The 20,399-nt window shown below is 39.8% G+C and overlaps 2 protein-coding genes across 4 annotated transcripts; both read right to left on the bottom strand.

Moving 5' to 3' along the window:
- Nucleotides 1–6,291: 6,291 nt before the first annotated feature.
- LOC135628938 (D-aminoacyl-tRNA deacylase-like) lies at nucleotides 6,292–12,324 on the bottom strand. Its single transcript, XM_065135950.1, has 9 exons — nucleotides 12,073–12,324; nucleotides 11,783–11,966; nucleotides 11,519–11,661; nucleotides 10,463–10,526; nucleotides 9,832–9,884; nucleotides 9,527–9,582; nucleotides 9,154–9,228; nucleotides 8,039–8,227; nucleotides 6,292–6,598 (listed from the first exon to the last, which is right to left on the bottom strand). Exons 1-9 carry the CDS (start codon nucleotides 12,172–12,174, stop codon nucleotides 6,511–6,513), a joined length of 954 nt encoding a protein of 317 aa, XP_064992022.1. The 5' UTR covers nucleotides 12,175–12,324; the 3' UTR covers nucleotides 6,292–6,510.
- A 134-nt stretch (nucleotides 12,325–12,458) lies between these two features.
- LOC103993702 (uncharacterized) lies at nucleotides 12,459–19,035 on the bottom strand. 3 transcript variants are annotated; one of them, XM_065135948.1, is made up of 3 exons: nucleotides 16,891–19,031; nucleotides 16,464–16,537; nucleotides 13,173–13,786 (listed from the first exon to the last, which is right to left on the bottom strand). In XM_065135948.1, exon 1 carries the CDS (start codon nucleotides 18,936–18,938, stop codon nucleotides 17,034–17,036), a length of 1,905 nt encoding a protein of 634 aa, XP_064992020.1. In that variant the 5' UTR covers nucleotides 18,939–19,031; the 3' UTR covers nucleotides 13,173–13,786; nucleotides 16,464–16,537; nucleotides 16,891–17,033. The 3 variants fall into 3 exon arrangements, with proteins under 3 accessions (XP_064992021.1, XP_064992020.1, XP_009412148.2); XM_065135949.1 differs by lacking the exons at nucleotides 13,173–13,786; nucleotides 16,464–16,537 and adding an exon at nucleotides 12,459–12,593; XM_009413873.3 differs by lacking the exon at nucleotides 16,464–16,537 and having other exon boundaries at nucleotides 16,891–19,035.
- Nucleotides 19,036–20,399: the final 1,364 nt, after the last annotated feature.

The raw sequence follows: 20,399 nt of genomic DNA on the forward strand, positions 1-20,399 counted from the left end.
CGAATCGCTACAAGCAACAACGCCGGTCTTTATACAATTATCGGATTTACGTCGGTTTGAGATTTGTATTCTCTTTTATTAATCGAGCCGATGGATCCACGGAATCATCTGGACCGTTATCAGCCCCGATCGGACGGTGGATGTCAGCTGTACCTACGTCTCATTTCAACAAGGGGGGGAAAGGTTGCGGCGAGAAAGGGCTTTGATGCTTTTGGGTTTGCTTATTCCCCAAGTCTATCTTTTCCTATCGTTCTTCTCCCTTTGGGATGGGATTGGGGCTCTCTTTTCCTTGTCCTCTTCTCACCGCCTTTTTCTTTCTGGGATTTCCCATTAGCAACAACTGTGTTGGAATGATAATAATGTTAAACCAAAGATTTAGGAGCACTTACTTGGCTGAGGTATCATTAGGCAGCTGAGTCACTATTTTGAAATGAGCTGCTCCCGGTGTCTGTCATCGAATGCATTCTATTAGCTGGATTAAATAATACGATGGCGTATATATCAATTTAATCAGACGATTAGGAAAAGAAGAAGAAAAATTAAGAGGCTGCATATGTAATGAGTCGAATTAATGATGGTCGAAGCAGAATAGAGGAGCATATACGACGTACAACGCATAATAAATAGCAAATAGGTAGTTATTTAGCAACCACGTACCCTGATAGTATAAATTCATCACATATTATTAGGTAAAAGTACCGTTTGAGTCAAACCCGATATGATTCAAACTCAGAGCGTAAAAGTATCTTAGAGGGTTCTAAGATGAAAGTATCGAGCTCCGAAGGCGTTACCTGCACTAAGATCGAAGTTGAAAAAGGTTTCCCGATCTGATTCCTATGACGTTCAAGTTAATTAATGAGATCTTTATACTTTGTGTATATTTTTCTTCCGAAGAGAGCCCCCTAACATAGTATCGGAAATTAACCTTTATACTTGGCCTCGGAAAGGACAACCTATAATCGCTTCAACATTCCCATTTTGGCATTTTATCCATGTGGGCAGTAGGGGAGAGATAACGTAAAACAGCTTGTCTTGGACTTTTGTCCTTGCGAGCAAACGGACAAAAGGTGATCTAGACCTTTTCCTTCCATATGGCACTTATTTGTCGGATGATAGTTAGTCATTAATATATTCCTATTATTTGTCTCTCCCAAAAAATGTTTCGGGTCTCTTATTAGAAAAGTCCAAAGTGTGACGTTTAGTTCATCTAATAGGTTCATTGTAATATGTCCCTTTATGACATCGAAAGACACACATTGTACTAATTATATATGTTCTATAAGCCAATCACATGAGTGATACGCTGTACAATCTCTTTTCGTTAACATTAATAATGATATTTTTTTTCACTTTATATTATGTGATGAATATATATTGTGTTGTCCTTAGATCTGTGCAATTGGAATTGAATCATGACGAGATCATGATAATGAGATCAATTCATCTTTAAACACATATCTCAAATGTTTCTGATCATAGATTACTCAAGAGGGACATCAAGATAACCTGATAGATCAGTATACTATATGCCCATACATATGATGGAGGCATGTGGGACACTAGGGATGTAATGCAGGTGCTCATTGAGGAATGAGTTTACTGAATAATCAGCTTACAGAATGTCGGATAGTTAATGATATCTCATCATTAAACAACGATTTTGTAGTCTCAATTGTATATCTGGTCCCTAGACTCGAGACACTAAGGATGTCTTGTTTGAGTACTATATTCTTTGATACCAGATTGATAGGTCGGAAGGTTCCAAATCTAGTATAAATGGTCATTATAAATGACAACCAACCTTATAAAGGCAATTTGGTATCATTAGAGGATCATCCGTATCTTGAAAGAGATATCTTATATATTCTCACTCAGGCAAATTCCTGGCCAAGGTCAATCGGATTGAGAGAATCTGATAAGAGCGAGACTCGGAATGAGAGAAAATGAGTTCTTTGGGAGAATCTGATAAGAGTGTGACTCAGATTGATTTTGTATGAGCTTGACAGCACCATGCTCGGTATATGATCTCTAGGATATTAGACAGATAAAGGATTATAGATACACGGTAACTAAGGATAGACAAGTCCAATGGATTAGATTCTTATATACCATTTGGGGATTTTGGCATAATGGCCTAGTACATCCATGAGTTGAGTGAATTATTATGAGAATAATAATTCACTGAGTCAAAAGGAAGTCTAACAAGTACAACTCACGGCCAACTTGGTATTGGGCCTAAAGGGTCACACGCATATGGTGGACAACGCGAGAAATAGAGGATTGGATATGGAATATCCAATAAGCCCATTTTTTAATGGATTCATTGAGTGAGACCCAATCGAGCTTACAGTGGTTATTATATAGGGATTAAATATCCATTAAGCCAATGATTATTAGATGGGGATCCAATACCCATTAAGATAGATCCATTATGGTTAGCAACAAGAGCTCTCTATAAATAGGAGTTGGGGCTTCATGAGTCATAGGCTAGACCCTACAACCGTTAGTCACATATTTGTTAGTCATTGGTGCCCTGGAAGCTAATCACATCAGTGATGACACGTATGACATGACATGTAATCTTTTTGCTTATTATTGTTATGAAATTTCTTACTTTATATTACTTTATATATATATATATATATATATATATATATATATATATATATATATATATATTGTGATGCTACTGGATCTGTGCAATGGAAATTGGATCGTGAACATAGACTATCACTTTCTAGAAGTATATCATTAAAGACTTCTGAAGAAATGACAGACATGAATAAGATATTCGATGCCTCAGTCATAGGATTTGTCATATATGTTATACTATGTACAATGCCTAATATAGTATATGTTTTAAGTGTTACGAGCAAATATAAAGTGGATCTAAGTTTGGAACACTGAAAGACAATAAAATGTATCCTTAAATACTTGAGAAGGACTAAAGATCTTTTACTAGTGTATGGAGGAAGCGACATCAGAATTGAGGGCTACATGAACTCAAGTTTCTGGTATGATGTTGATGATAGTAAATCTAACTCATGGTATGTGTTTACCCTAAATGGAGGAGTAGTATGTTGAAAGACTTCTAGCAAGATACTATTGCTGACTCAACCACAAAGGCAAAATGCATTGCTATAATAGAAGCAGCAAATGAGAGAGTTTGGATGAAGAAGTTCATCATAAATCTAAAAGTTGTGCCAGGCAGCAAGGAGCCAATTCCCTTATATTGCGACAACAACAGGACGATTGCTTAAGCAAAGAAACTCAGATCTCATTAGAAGTCCAAGTGTGTTTTGAGGAGGTTCCACCTAATCAAAGAGATCATGGCCTATGGAGATGTAGTTGTGGAAAAAGTTTCATCCGAAGATAACATCGTAGATCCACTGACAAAGCCATTGTCTCATATTACCTTTGAGCATCACATGGGTATAATGGGGATCAGACACATAGGTGATTAGTTTGTTCGTACACCTACTTATTTAGACCCTTTAAGATAAATCTAGCACCTCCCCCTTTTGAGGTGGCATAACTATATGTGAACAAAGTTCATGCTATGGGAGTGTCATTATCGGCCTCAACCTTGGGTGAGGGAGTTAGTTTTAAGATAAAATCAATCAATGCCTGAGCCTTTATGGTAATCCTTAACATGTATCACATGTCGAACTTGTCTAGCTTAACTAACAATCTCAACATTCTCCTTGAGACATCAAATCGAGAAAGAACCTGCCTAAATGGTTGGTCAGTGATCACCTGTATCACATGCGCTAGGAAATATAAACATAGCTTCATTATCACTAGTACTAGCGTAAATGTCAGCCTCTCAAGGGGGGGGTATCATTCATCAGGTCCACTTAAGACATGACTAATATAATAAATAGACTTTTGAATTCTCGAATTGTCTCACACTAACACCGAGCTAACAACCTGCTCGGTGGTGGCAAGATAGAGGCTTAGAATTTCACCTGAGATGGAGAAGGAGAGCTATGACAATTGGGCGAGGTGGTGCTTCAGCTCTTCAAATGCCTTATGATATTTCTTAGTCCACAAAAAGCCTTGTGTTCTTCAACGCTTGGAAAAAGTATAGGCATTTTTCACCGTATTAAGATAGGAACCGACTAAGCGCCACTATTCACCCTATTAATTATTATACTTTCTTTATCGACCAAGGTGGACATATCTCCAATATGGTTCGCACCTTCTTGGGATTTGTATCTATTCCTCTATGGTAAATAATGAACCCGAGAAATTTACCCAAACTGACTCCGAAATCACACTTGGATCGATTAAGACGTATGTTGAACCTCTCAGAACCTGAAATATCCTGGCCAAGTCCATTAGATGTGAGTATATCATTCTGCTTTTGACTATCATGTCATCTACATACACCTCGATGTTTCTCCTGATCTAGCACTTGAACAAAGAAGCCAACTGAGAGCGACTTCAAGCGAGTGTACCATTCTCGTATCGAGCCTCTTAATGTTGTCGGGAAGGTGTGGCACATGAGGATGTCCGAGATGCAGTACAATGACACTTGGGTACAATGACATTTGGGTATGGAAGGCGATGGTATGGTCTATCGGGTCAGTACTATCATCAATGGCCTTTAGTGATTGGAGGCAGACCTTTATCGAGATTGGCTCCTCATGGTGTTTTGAGTGAATGGGGACCGACTTGAGGTGGGATCATCAAACCTTTCCCCTCTAGATTGCTAAAACTCTTGTCACATCTCTTTTAAGTGTTGGTCCATTTGTCATAGTTGGATCCTCAGGGAGTCATCTATTGAATATGTTGATTGGGTCTTGGATTTAGGTAGAGCAGAGCAGTAATGCGATGGCATGCTGAATACCACAATTGGGGAGCGGGACACTCCTTCGGTCGGTAGTTCTATGGGCCTTGGACGATCCTGAGACATTGGCATTGTGTCAAGCAGGGGGATCCCGACGAGCACTGGAGCTAGTGACATTTGAGGTGTTGATCGCAGTTGAGATGGTGGCATTGCTTGTTAGGCTAGCTAAGGCGGGAGCGAGGCGATAGCCTACATCTTACCCGTTTGCGTCTACACCTACTGGGTGAGATTTAGGAACACCTCGACATAGACAAGCAGGTGGTTTGAGGTCATCATTCATGACGAAAGGCTTGAGTTATTGAATAGAAGTTAGTACCACGTCAATGTTTGCGTCGAAGTAAACGCAACCACGTGAGGGAAGGATGACAACCGTCCCCCTTGAGTAAAAGTGCTATTATGAGTTAGAGGCAGTTAGAGTGTTCATTGGAAGGATTGACCGACGGACATTCTTGCAATATCAGACCCTCCTTTTAGTGCCAAAATGTTAGCAGAAATCATCGTCGACATCTGAGTTAACTCGACGTAGTCCAAACTCGAGGGCATAGGAGTATCCAAGGTGGAAGCTCCGAGCTTCGAAGGCATCACCTACACTAAAACTAGGGTCGAAAAAAGTTTCTTGACCTAGTCCCTTCGACCTCAAGTTAATCAATGAGGTCTTTAAGTGGGTGCAGGGTTTTCTTAGGAAGAGAGCCCCTTTGACATAGCGTTGGGAATTAACCTTTATACCTGGCCTTGAAGATGATAACCTATAACCATTCCAACATTCCCCTCTTGATATTTTGCCTACCTGTGTGATAGAAAAAAAACAACTTTGAACGGTCTATCTTGAAATTTTATCTACGTGGATAGATGGATGAAGGATGAGCTAATTTTTTTTCATAATAATTTTATATGATATTTTTATATCGGATGATGAGGTATAAGAAGTTTGAGGTTTTGCACCTAAAAGACACGACTCCATCACTTTGTCTTGCAGACTCAAACTTGAGCACTTGCAAACACGGTGCAACATCACTGACCCACAGACTGACATGTAAAGTTCACATGCACACAGACACATCAAGGAACTGCAGAGGACATCACCAGCCATCTTCAAGCAGTAGGACCGACCACATGTGTCCTCTGATGTTTAAACCTAAGCAAGATGACATTACGGACAATGAATTGTGGAAGATGGAAGGGACGAGAGTCACCTGCTGCTGCAGAAGATAACATCCTGTAGCTGAGGCTGGGCTCCACCCCCAAGCTTATCTTCTGGATCAGAACATTATCTTTGCACATCACCAAACACACAAAAAGTTGAATATACGCAACTTTTTGACATAATTCCCCTAGCAAAGAGGACTTATGCTTCTAACCTAAAGCTTTATTTGACATATCTTGATCTATGAACCATGCACCATAAACCAGCAAAACAGCAGGAAATGAACCAAGGCCAGTGATGCAAAAGGTAAAGCTGACCTTCATATGGTGTCCATTAGATTTCTCAGAAGAAAGTCAAGGTTCCTCTTTATGAGTCGCTGCTTCTGGTTCATGAATTACAAGTTACTTAAGAAACAACATCGTAATGTGGGACAATGAAAACTATAGATCTTGGTGAAATGAGGTATACAACCGACAAGAAAAACCAACTATTTTGCTTCCTCGAATGCAAGGAATTAATAGAAGTCCTGCGGTTTTCCAATCTTTATGTTCTCCTCTGTCAAAAAGCTTGTGATTGCATTCTTCTGCCAGCCTTTAAAGCTCCTGCACTCTCAAACAATCATTATGTTAACCAAACTATTCTCAGATATTGAATCCAACAAAACGAAGATTAAAAGCGGACAACATTAGCAAAAAAACCAAAGTAGCTTAATTAATAATTTCCTAAAGCTGCTTTAGCATCCATGATTGCCATAAAAAACTGAACTGACAACCAAAAGATGCACACCATAATAACAGAAGATAGATGGGTATATAAGAAAAAATGACCAAAAATTTCAGGAAATGCTTTACTGCTTAATTAATTCATTAGAGGTGCCTGATTAATGTAAGGATTTGATGAACTATCATACCATTCACAATGCTAACGAAATCCAAGCATGATGCATTTTCAGATGAATTATGCTAAGATGATGAAAACAAAAAAAAAATGTATTTGGTCTTCTATATCTCAAGAATATCTTACTCTTTCATATAATGACTGGATTCCCATGATTGCTCAATCTAAATCAAATTTACTAATTGGTTAAAGTCTGAACATTGTTCCCAACCCATTTTCAATCCTCACAGATATTGGATTAAACCTAAATCACATTTTTCTTTTTTTTCACACACTAGGTTCCTCGGTGTAATCTTCAGAACCATCTTCATCTCTATTTCCTTCATGTTCAGACAGATTTCTAAGACTTGTTTGTCAGGTAAGGAAAAAAGTCCACTAAATAGGCTTTAAACATCTTCTGAGAGCTTCATCAAGATAACCATTTCAACTCATCCTTTGTTTAGGATTGCAGATTGCATGTTGCTCTTCATCATGATGGGAACCAGCAAGCTAACCATCGTTGCTTAAGTCTGAATATCCTTTGAGATCTTGATCATGGTGGGTGCTGGAAGAGATTGGTGTCCTTAGATTTTTAGTTCTTGCAAATATTGGATCATAAAGCCTACATTGCTTTTTTTAATCCGTTGCTAGGTTGCTTGGTGTGATCTTCACAACCATCTTCATCTCCTTCATGCTCAGATAGATTTCAAGGCTTGTCAGTCTGGTAACAGGCAATAGGTCCACAATATAGGCTCTTATGTCCTTCTGAGCTTCATCAAGATAACCCATTCAACTCATCCCTCGTTCATGAGCTGTTCTTACTAAATCTATAATTGTCCTCAACGAGCCTTTATAGCTTGTATTCTAGTTACCACATTGAGTTCTTATCACTTGCACAAAAGACCTTTCTGAAACATAGGAAACATAGATGGGTACATCAACGAACTCTGGTAAAAAAGGTAAAATACTTGGAAAATTTCAGCTAGGCACAATTTTAAGTTATTATACAAACTAAACTTAATATTAACTAAACAAAACCTGGCTGCATCAAGTATTGAAATGCATAAAAGACCAAGCAGAGATGAAATACAAGCCCAATAAGAAATTAATAAATAAAAAACTAAAGAGAATATTGATTTTCGATAATTCATATCACTCATACATACTTGTGATCAAGATGTGCTATGACTTCTCCTCCTGGAAATGCCAACTTAGTAGCCTCATATGAAACTTTGATAGCTTGCTTCCATGCACCACCAATACATTTTTCACCATTTTCTCTTTTTTGCTGATTAGGATCTTCCATTGGTAAAGAATATCCAGATAGCAGGTGACCTACCCAGACACCATCTTTCCTGAACTTATATTATAATTCATAAATCAGTAAAATGTGGTAATTATATATTCCCTGCATCAAAGTTTTCTGAAAAAAAGAATGCAATACCAAACCAACACCGGCGGAAAGTTAGCTCCACCGGGACTCAAGCAGTAAGTAACCAAAATAATAATTAATACCACTGCCATACATCCTTTCCTAGTCGAGCTTTGGAATCAAAAGTTGATGGTTGAATTTTACATTTGCATGAAGGTAGAAATCAACTATCCTGATTTATTTTGAAATTTTAGTTAAATTACATGTCACCAGTGAAAAAAGCTGCAATAAGAAACTTCAACAAAATAATACTGAATCATATATGCAAAAACACAAAATTGATATTCTCGGAAGTAAGTGCTATTAATACGTATATGTCAAAAGAAAGCATAGAAATTGTGAGTCTTCTGGTACTTCAGAAGAAACAATTGCCTACCACTTCCATGTGATCCTGTGTTCTTGCAAGATAGTTTTGACGAAATTCAGACAAGCAAAATTATCATCAGAAAGATGCATACTTAAATGAGTTAAAAATTTTGACAAAAAAAATTGAACAAAATAATAGATCTGTGAATCCATTATTAACTGACAACTACATTTATGATAGAGAACATATTGAAGATTAACCAATCAAACTAATTTCAGGATACTTCCTAACCAATTCATTAATTGTCAAAGGCAGTATGACCAATTTAAAGGTCTCTAGATATAGTCTGATGGAACAGATATCAACAAAGCAAGCAGGCTTCTTTGTAGGTTTCTGCCATGACAGTCTTCACAACCAAACAGAAATAACAGAAGGGTACTCATTCAAATGAAATTATGGTTAACTTTAGAAACTCTATGCGATCAGACACTGTAAAATTCCAACACCATGTTATGGTAAGATTATAGAGTCTTGTTGCTTACCAAACGATATCCATATGACGAGGCACATAATGACCACCTCCTATCCCCAAGAGAACGTTGTCACCGTTATTTTCTCTGCATCAAAGGACATTCAAGATTCAACTTAATGCATATAACATATTAACATGTATCTAAATAGTGGATAAAGATGAGCAACTTTTTGTGCGTTATCATCTGTTACACAAGAAACCTAAGTTACATGCATATACCTCAAGAGTCAAGACATACAAACTCAAGTCCTGTCTCTAGCAAACATATGAGATATTTTGGTCCTAGCAAGGCCCTTTTCAATATTCTGGCCCCAAAGATTGTAATCAATATTGTCGTACACATAGTTTTTACTTGTATAACGTACACTACCACCATATGGTACCTGCTCCAGTTTCCGACACCAGAACCTCCTCCAAGACCAAGTCCTTCCCAGAGAAGCTGCAAAATATCAGGATAAAATGATTTTGGAACTATTAGAAATTTGGATGGAATCAATCAGAACTTTAATTAAAATGGTATACAAAGAGTACAATGGGTAATCACTGCAATGGTCAATTTTACTCAAAAAAAAAAAAATCATGTGGCGAGAAATGGTCATAGAAAACTTTTATGCAAAATATTAAAATAATTTTTTTACATGTGGAGAATCTTCTTGGAAATAGTTAAGGTAATAAAAGCTCACTTAACTAAAGCAATAGCTTGAGCAGCATCTTGCCTCCCCCAGTATTCCTCTGTGCTCCCTACAAGAATTACAGGAGTGCATAAAAAAGATGGGCTCTTGTACTATCAATAGAAAGCTTTTAATATCCACAATCCTACTTTCATCAATATCTTGGTAATTTCCGATTTTCATTTTTTGTGACCGTTCGGCATACATTTGCACTTGTCATAACCATATATTTTAATTTTACCCATCATGCCGTGTGCTAAAAAAAATAATGATGCTGGGACTATTCTGACTGCCACAAGCCAACAGCTACATTGGCACATCTGAGTCAATACAGCAGAACATCGTTGAATTTCAAGCTCAAAACCGTGTAACAAAAGTTACACCTTCATATTTCACAGCTTTGATTTGATCCCAACACCTAGGATAAACCTTGGGCATTTTTTATAATAAAGCGACTATGTTCTTTGCCACATAGGCAATCAATACTAATGTGAAAAACTTATAGGTTTTAAATGTTTAATTATTAATAACTCAATTCCTTTAATGTAATTGGCATCAGGGTAATTGTTTAATAAAAAGACCTGCTAAGTGACTGACCAAACCAATCATCTACTACATCCATCCACAATCATGAAGAAATTACAATACCAATCTCCAGGAACATGGTGGGTGTATTAACCACTGGTCCATGATGAGTTGCTTCCAAAGTAATCTGCAAAAAGAAAGAAAACATCAAGAACTTAAATCATAACCCGAGAAATGACTTGTATGCACAGATAGTCAGATACCCTATCAAACATCCACCCCATGATATGAACATACTCCTTTACAACACCATCCCATCCCTTCTATTCAATCAAATAACCTTTTCAACATCATCCCATAAATTATTACTCATAAAGTATATGATACATTATCCTGTAATTTTTTTTTAAATGTCTAGGTGTGTAGGAAGCACTAGTAGCATAACACTACTCGAATAAATGTAGCAAACAGGATGGCAACATGGAGTTCAAGCACCAAAAACAAGAAAAACAATCTCTTTCTGTTCCTTGCTCTCCTAGCAAAAGTATTTTTGTACAGAAATCATGATTTGTTGATGTTAATCCAATGATCCCCTCATCTATTTTATATTTGTAATCAGGAAGTATATAAGACAAAAATGAGAAGGATATTTTTATCTCCCAAAATAACAGAATATCCTTGTGAATGTTATTTGAGGTAGGTTGTTCTTGTGTTTGAGTTGCCCAGGAAATAAAGCAGGATACACCAAGGAATTAAGAATGCATAGATCCAAATTCAACATAATCCAATTATGTTTTGTCTTATCTTTTAGAAATATTTTTTGACAACTCTAAGGTTCATAAGTGTTCTTTAAAGAATATTTCTAATATGGTACTTATGGATGGAACATATACTTCCATCGAAAGTATACATGCAGTATAAAATTGGTAGCTGCACTAAATGAAATAAACATTCTAAAAAAATCGCTCAATCTTATTCAGTACAACGACTTAATTTTCACGTTCTTATTGCAGGAGAACAAATTCCCCCTAAAGAAAAGAAATATAGGACATGAACAAAAGCAACTGAACGAAAATTAGACATAGATGGATTAGATTATTCCAAAATATGGCCGATCGAGATGATAAAATGTGAGATAGCTACCTAGAACAGTAGAACAGAAAGAAAAAGGAAAGTTACCTCAAACTCCGGGATGAGACCGTTGGCTTCGGCAATCTTCTTCATGAGACGTAACCACGGGCCGACCCTGGGGTTTGGCGGCCCCGCCCAGCAGGGCCGCCCTCCCTGCGGGAGTGGCTCGCCTTCCCGTATATGCGGCACGCCTTCAAAGAGAGAAAGAGAATAAATCAAGAAAGAAAGCCATTAGTACTCGAACTGGCGAACGGGGGATCGGTCGGGGTCACCGATCGTATCAAATTGGGGGAGGAAAGATTGTAGTACTACCGATGGGGTGGACAGTAAGCGCGGGGCGGTTGGAGACGGCAGTGTGGCGGCTGAGGAAGATGACCTCATCGACGGGCTCTCCCGTGGCCGCCTCCCACCTGCGGTCCAGGTCGTCCTCGGCCACGATGCTCCTCTCGTGCTTCAGCAGGCGCACCGACCCGTTCGCGAAGCTCTCCATCCCGATCTAAAATCACGCCAGAGAACCCAGATCAAGAATCAACACGTACATTTAACGATCGAAACGGAACGAAAAGAGAAGTTCCCAATCATGGCAAGGGAACGAAACGGACGGCGATGGAAGGGCCAGGGTTCCACCCGGGCATCGCAAGGAAGGAGGAGGCGGGGCCGACGGAGGCCGGGTCGACGGCAGTCGCCACTACTAGCGTCACCATGGCAGTGCGGCTCCCTCGATGTGGACGTCGAGGAAGGAGGGGATCAACCAGAGGACGAGTGGAAGTGGAGACCGCTCTAGCGTTCGCCGGCGGAAGCGATGCCTTTACACGGAAATGGACCCGCTGTGCCCATGGGTTGGCCGAAGCACAAGTGACGGGTAAGAGCTCGCTGCTTCACGAGTTCCCCATCTGTCTACGCAGCAGCCTCACCAGCTCGGCGTGGTAGGCCCCAGAGAGGTTCGATGTTACGAGAAGAGCAAGCCACCGGCCGCAATTGTGGACGTACGGTGCAAGTCGGTGACGGCCAACACGAGCACGCACATTGGCGCCGCTGGGTTGTGTCTGTGATGTCATGGGCGTAAGAGCCCATAGTAATCGAGCCATCGAAGTTGGCTAATCGAGTACGACACTGCCACAGACTAATCCAAGAAACAGTCAGAAAGCATACATTGGTATCACGCACCAAACCATCACATCTAATTCAGAATCATATCAGATGAGAATTTGAGGCTTAACATTACAGATTGTACAATAGCTATCATGCATCTTATTAATCATCACAGCTAACATCTTAATAGAAACTCCATAATAATCCCACAAGAAACCAAAAACTAATTCAACTCATCCCCCAATCTAGTAGATCCTTTAATATTTTTACATGATACAGCTTATACAAACTCTTGCAGGATACAACTCATTCATCCAGCCTGATACAATTTCTTAATAGAAACTCCATAATAATCCCACAAGAAACCAAAAACTAATTCAACACATCCCTCAATCTAGTAGATCCTTTAATATTTTTGCATGATACAGCTTATATATACTCTTGCATGATACAACTCATTCATCCAACCTGATACAATTTTGCGTTGAAAGAAAAAAAGCTTAGGTATATACTCTTCTCCAGAAAACATATTGTAACGGGTGCACGAAAGATCAGCATCATCTAACACAATCTATCCTTTCGAGACTGAACCAGAAAACATCAAGAGAGATTTTGGAAAAGAGGAATCAGCATTTCATTATGGCATGAGAACAAATGTACAATGGAGGAAATTGTTTCAAAATCCTCCAATCAGTGCCAAGTCTAAGAAATTGACTCGGGTATGGCCTAACCTACCAAGCAGTTACAACAAGAACAAAAAATATAGCTGACACATATATATGCAATGACTTGGGAATCACCCTACAACAGGAAAAAGACAACAAAACAGTGATTAATAACAATCAAATCAAACATTTCATTCCCGTGGGTCGTGGTGCCTTGACCAGCGCTACGAGCCAACAGGCTGTGGCCCGTTTATCAGTTTTCGGTAAACCTGCATTACCGTCTGTATGCAGCTTTGACACCATGATAAAAAACATGACAACATTTCCATGACTGATTGTAGAGCATAATTGATGAGTATCTTAGCTAAAAGTTTTCTCAGGAGAATAATCACACTACTAAAGTCCCAAACATCATTTCAAAGCTGCTCATCAAGAAGTTCATTTTTAATTTTAACATAATGCACCAAGGATGTGAGTCTAGATTGATGCTTGGAGGATCAGCGGTAGCAGGAGGAAGAGTCGCCAAAACTGTACCTTAAATGATACGATCATCTTCTAGCTGCAGACATAGAACTACATAGAGTCAACATGTATTTGAACATAAAATTCTATCAGAAAACTAAAAAGACAAGGATATTGCATGAAATTCTATCCTAGGATTCATCAAGGATTTCAAAGAACCAAGTTGATGGAATAAGTTTACATGCACAAACGAGTGAGAAAGTTAGAAGTTGCATCCAGATCAAGCTACCAAGTACAGGATCAAACCAGAGTTTCATGTTAAAGATAAGACTGATGGTTCAAGGAATTAACCAGTATCTTAGATAACATTACTGTGCAACCAACTCAAATCTTAGAATTGCATTTTAAGTAACTCTCCCCATTTCAGCAACCTAAGGAATTTTTTTGCCACTCATTTGTAGCACCGTAATTAGAACCCAGAATGGCAGGGGATTCATGTATCGTGCCATCCTTTTTCTTTTTATTCCTATGAGTAGGCAACTAAGAATAACTTGGGATCAGCATATATAAATGTCTCTGTATTTGATGATGGGAACAGGTGTACGAGGATGACCATGTATGGTTATACATATAGCTTGCTCTATGTACCTTGTGTAGTTACATGAAATGATTACAAGTATAATATGCTCGATCCAATCTATAAACGGCCTAAGTTCATCATGATTTAGGGCAGGTTTGGCATGACAATCTTGCTACTGTAGTGGGACTAGCAGGCTGCAGACCTGATGCAGGCTATATGGCTATCTTTTATATTAAAAAATGTATTTAGTAATAATGGTACTGTAAACATTCTCATTCAACAATCAAAATCATTAATTAGGTTTTTTAATATTAAATGTGCTTGATGTGAGCAAGATGGATTATGAATCATTATCTCTACAGAGAAAATCAGGAATGCAATTTTGTTTACCGGAACAAAATTATAATAATGTCATTTGCATGATTCAAGGATGAGATACAGAATCAATCAGGGTGAGCATCAGGGACCAGAACAAATCCATGGGCAACAACTAGACATTCTGTAGGTATGGATTTTAACTCTAATCTACATGTATTTTTAATTTTTGATCAATTATGCGTTATGCATTGGAGACATTTTGCCAGGAGAAATGCCCCGATGGCTTTCTGATTTTTATAAATACAGTTAGCAGGTTAGTGAACCTAGAAGCCAGAATGTATTGTGAGTTCTCAACTTCAAATAAATACCAATTTGTTTATATTGTTTTTCATTTTTTGGATAGGCTACAGGCCACAAGCCATGATAGGCCAAGAATTTCTAGTCCGGTGTGACTCGGCCCAAATGATAGCAACAGTGTCATACTGTCATGCCTACCCCAAACTGTACCAGGCTGGGCAGACCCAGTACACATGACATCTCTAGGAAGGACCCTTTTGTTCTATTTGGGTGAACTAGCTACATAACCATTAATGCTTCATAACAAGGCGACAACAGAAAAAACCAAACAAACTTGGAGAAACATCCAATAGACCCAAGGACACACAATGATTCTAATACCAAGATCCTTGTTCTTTTTAAAGAACAAATAGTCGACATCAAAGATAACTTGAAGAAATAAAAAGAATTTAGATAATTTTCATTGGTTGCAGAAGATACAAATAGATGAGAAAGACTTGCAAATCAGTTATGCAGTGGTTATAGCGAGCCATAGACTTGCAAATAGATGTTTCTATGGGGTTTTGAGTGGCCTAGCACTACAGTTATAATGAAATAGAATACACTTGAAACTAATCAATCCAGATTTTGGACAACTTAAAAATAATAACTAATAACTAATATACAAGTATCTAACAATTAATCAACTGAAAAAAAAAGACTCCCCACAATCCAAATTAACCAAAAAAACATAAGGAACATCTTGAATCACATTCCCAATAGCACTTCAAAAAACCAGTAATAGCCTAAAGAGCATATGTAAGATAGGATGTTATTGTTGTGTGTAACATACTCATAGGTTGGGATCATTCAGGTGTCAGTTGGGTTTATCAAGATCATTGGGACCAACTGGAAACAAGTAAAATTACTGATTGGAAGCAACTGATGGGACCATTGGGACTGACAAAAGATCAACTGTTGGCCGGTATCAGTCAGGATTCCTTGGAATTTGGTCAATACTTCTCCCCCTGATTCTCTATAAATGTGTTAGGGCCAGAGACAACAAATCAGAATTTGGATTGGCTGGAACAGATAGGGACTAATCAGTCTTGCAAAGCTAGGTGCACACTTCAGCCATGCATGGTAGTACTTTAGTGCATTTTCATATATGTTGTGCCTACAGTCCTAAGCATACAAGTCCAAGTTGGTCACCCATATACCTAGCACATGTATAAAGTTTGAGAGTATAGTGAAGACCACCATGAGTTACAGTACTTGTCTGTTAACATTGTCACATCTTGAGAAATATTTGATGGAAATATCAGGGTTCTTGATGTGTTCAGGGTCATGTAGGCTATTTGACAATAATGCTATTAATAAGTTGACAAAGAGGTTCCATTAAATGGAGAAATTGACTATATTTATAAAGAAGATATGAAAAGAATTTGTAGTCATACTAACAAAGCTTGAAAACTTTTTTTTTTTTTGGTAAGTACAAAGCTTGAAAACTACTTTCCCTAAGGACTGCAGCAACTGTAACTCCAACTGGGAAAGGTACAACTGAAGGCTTGATCAGAGAGCAAATGGCTTGAAAACTAACCTATTTGCTCGAACCCAAGGCTGAAAAAGAGTGAAACGGGACTTCCATTCTAGATGGCACCAGGAACCCAAACTCTTTCGCGGTCGAAGAAAGAACACAAAGGCAGCAGGAAATGTAATGTATGAAATACGTTAGCCAGCGATATATGCTTTTACAAGAAATAAACTAGAACAATATTTTTGTTCTTATTGTTCTAGTGAAACTCAGGCACCAAGACTTTCAGCATATCATGCCTCAATTGCTTTAATAACAAAAAACACTAATAGTCAAGCAACTCGAACTAATAGTTCCATTACACAATCAGGATATGATAAAAAAAAAACATTACCTGAAAGTTATGTGTTGCTGAAGAAGTATATCACCTATCAAAGTATTGCATGGATACCATAAACATTGAGAAATAGAAACAAAAAGAAAGCTAGCTTACTTCTTCAGTCAGATGACTAAGCAGGGCCCTTGCAGGAATTCTCAACCAGAAGTATCTTGAACTTGAAGTAAAAGCAGCTACTGAAACATATGATTCATCTTGATAACATCTTCCTGTTTTGAGAAAGCTGCAAAGGACCTAAATCATTCATGTGATGGCCGACGCCTCTTTGAATGTTCAACCTCGTGTGACTTGCTGCGAGGCCTAGATGATCTTCCTCTAGCCCAGTCATCATCACGCTCTGGCTCACGATCCCTGTGTCTATAGTGATCACCATGTCTGTCTCTGTCATCTCGATACCTGTCACGTTCACGATCAAGTTCCCGCTCCCTTTCCCTGTCTCTTTCCCTGTCCCTCTCCCTTTCACGCTCTCTGTCCCTCTCCCGGCCCGGTTCCTTATCTCTCCCTGTCTCTCTCTCCTTCTCATCACGGTGTCTTCTCTCTGGCCACTCCTGTCCAGAACCCATATCTTTCTCCTTTTCATGTCTTCTCTCTGGAGCACCATAACGATCCCTCTCAGCCATCCTATCCTTCCCATGGCTCCCTTCTCCATACTGCTGATCTGAGGTAGCATCCTCCCCATAGCTTGACTGATCTTCACCTCCCCATCCACCCATGTTCGGATCAGACCACATACCAACGCCACCAGGTGCCAGTCCCCTCCCAAAAAAAGCTGGATTGACATGTGGAGCCACAACAGGTGGGAACGAAGGCATCATTCCAGGAAAAGGAGCACCAGCAGCACCTGCAGGGAAGCCTCCAAAGCCAGCACCCATTCTACCCATTGCTGCTCCATAGCCCATGGGATCAAACCCTTGACCGAGCATAGCTCCAGGATGCAACACAGGTGGTGGTGGGGCAACCATCCCACCATTGCCCATGATACCCCTTCCACCGAGGGGACCCATTCTGTTCCTCATATTACCCATTTGCCCTCGGTTCCCCATTCCACCACCTTTTCCCCAATTTCCACCACTGCCACCGCCAACACCTCCTCCACGTCCAAAATTGCCACCAGCTGAAGACCCGCTACCTCCCCTACCCTTCTGTGCAGCTGCTGGCGGCTGGGACTGGCCCATTGCCTGCTGGTTCTTGTTCACTTGGTTCTCACCCATTCGCCGAACAGTGTACGGTGAAGCCAAAGCAACAACGCAAGGTCTTCCATTGAAAATATGCCCGTTCATACCGTCCATGCAGGCTGATGCAGCCATTGAATCATAGAAGTCGACCTGACAGTATCCTTTTGATTTTCCGCTCGCCCTCTCATCAAAAAATTTCACTTCTTTTACCTGCCCATATTTGCAGAGTTCTTCTTCAAGATCTGCATCAGTCGTCCACCAATGGAGTTCACCAACGAAAAGTGTAGTCCCACCAACCCCTGCTCCAGCTCCGCCACCGCCACCTGCGTCCCCTCCACCATTTGCGTTACCTGCAGGTACAACTACGCTTCCACCACCTCCTTGCCTCTGGAAACCCTCGTTCCCAAAGCCACCTCCTTGTCTCTGAAAGCCCTCATTTGGGAAGCTATTGTTCCGATTATTGCTCTGGATCTGGCTAAAACTACCGGAAGCCTGGCCTAGGTCAGTCCTACCTGCACCCGTCACCACCGGCATCGGCGGTGGAGGTAGCGGTGCCGCCTGTCTGACCCCAACCATAGGCTCGGCGCCTCCCCTGAACCCCGGGTCCTGGAAACCGGCGGATCTATCAGCAACCCGCTCGATCTTCGGCTCCCCGGCGATGCCCGGGATCTGGACCCTCTCGGACGTCTCCGCCACCGGCTGCTGCGGCGCCGGTATAGGCAACGGTGGGGGCGGCGGCGGTTGGGGTTCGCTCCGCCGCTCGTCCCCGGCCTGAAAACCCTCCGCGTCATCGCCACCCTGGAAGTTCTGGTGGAACCCGTCGCCAACGTTGACGTCGCTGTAGAGGTCGTCGTAGTCGTCGTCCTCCCCGTAGAACTGCTCCTCGTCCTGGACGGCCGATATCGCCTCGTTGCGGTGGAACCCTCCACCTCCGGCGCCTCCGCCGTGGCCATCGCCACCGTGCTCCATTGGTGGAAAGAATATCTCCGGCTAGGTTTTCCAACCCGAATGCAGCAACAAAACCCTAATCTTCGAGTGCTTACCAAAGGCAGGAAAAAGAGAAGAAGCTACTTCTCTTTATTTTTTTTGGTTCTCTCGTTAAAAAGCGACAGCGCTTCCAATGATCGTCCGGACTGATTCAACTAAGTTGCTCCATGATCATTTGCGTCGCGTCTGGCCGTCCATGTTTCGATGATGCAATGGATGTGGATAGTTAAAAGATTTCCGCGGAGCATTCACGGTCTGATGGATGACACTCTTCCGGGGACCGAGTCGCCGCTACAGTAGATCTGTGGGTTGATTAGCTGTCAGACCGTACCGTAAAGTTTATTACAACATTATCCTTACCGTTCATTTTATCAGGTGATAATATCGAACGGTTACTATATGTTATTTTATGATTTGCTGTTTTGGAGATTACAGCAGTGAGTGGATCACCGAGGCTGTACGGGGACACCGATACGGTGATCTAATTCAACTACTACTTGTTTATCCCGCACATGTGGTACACGTGATAACCTCAGCCAAAGAGCTTCTCTTCCTCCTCTCACCTCTCTTAAAAGAGTGGAGTCGAACGATCTCGTAAAACTGAAGTTTCTTAGGTTTGCATTCTTAGTGATAGGCCATGAGGTGGGATATTAACAAAGAATATTTTTTTCCCAAGATTGTTAAGTAGATATGCTTAGGTGGTATGTCATCCTTATCAGTATCATGCTTACTATATCATCATGGCAATCTAGCGTTGAGGGTTGATAAAATAATATTAGTAATATCTGAATCAACTATTGAACATTCACTCATAATTTGATAATTGTTTGATGCTGGTTTTACGAGCGATATATACAAAGATCAATATCGAGTGAGTTATCGACATAGTCTATTCGACATGATAAAATTTAAATAATTTAAATAAATGACAACTGATATCGATTATCATGCCTACGGTAATCTTTTATAGCAAGTCAAGTAAGAAAATTGTTTTGTAATACATATAGAAAGGATAAAATCCAACTTGAATTATTATTTTGATATATTATTCATGTGGTTTAATTGTTGATTGAGTATTTGTTTTTACTGTTAATTGTCCTATCACTTGTTATATTTCTGGTATCAAATATTTATTAATTATATATCATATGATTGGACGTTACGGTTTTTTATTTTTTTTGATTTATTATCAATTCTAAGCATATGAAGATACAAAATTATCATCATCTTTAGGAAGCTACACTTTACATGTCTCTCCCTATTTTAAGATTTCTAGCTCAGTAAATACTCAATAAACATCTCGATTACTGAGATTTGTAGTAAAATCCAACATCGTGTCCACCTTCACATTAATTTACTCAGTTAGATCTAAGTTAAAGGAGTAATTGTACTATCAACTTCATTCAACGCTGATTTGTAGTGATGAAACAAATAGAATATAAT

Source organism: Musa acuminata, chromosome BXJ3-1 (assembly GCF_036884655.1).
Source record: "Musa acuminata AAA Group cultivar baxijiao chromosome BXJ3-1, Cavendish_Baxijiao_AAA, whole genome shotgun sequence".
In the NCBI taxonomy this organism is placed as follows: domain Eukaryota; kingdom Viridiplantae; phylum Streptophyta; class Magnoliopsida; order Zingiberales; family Musaceae; genus Musa; species Musa acuminata.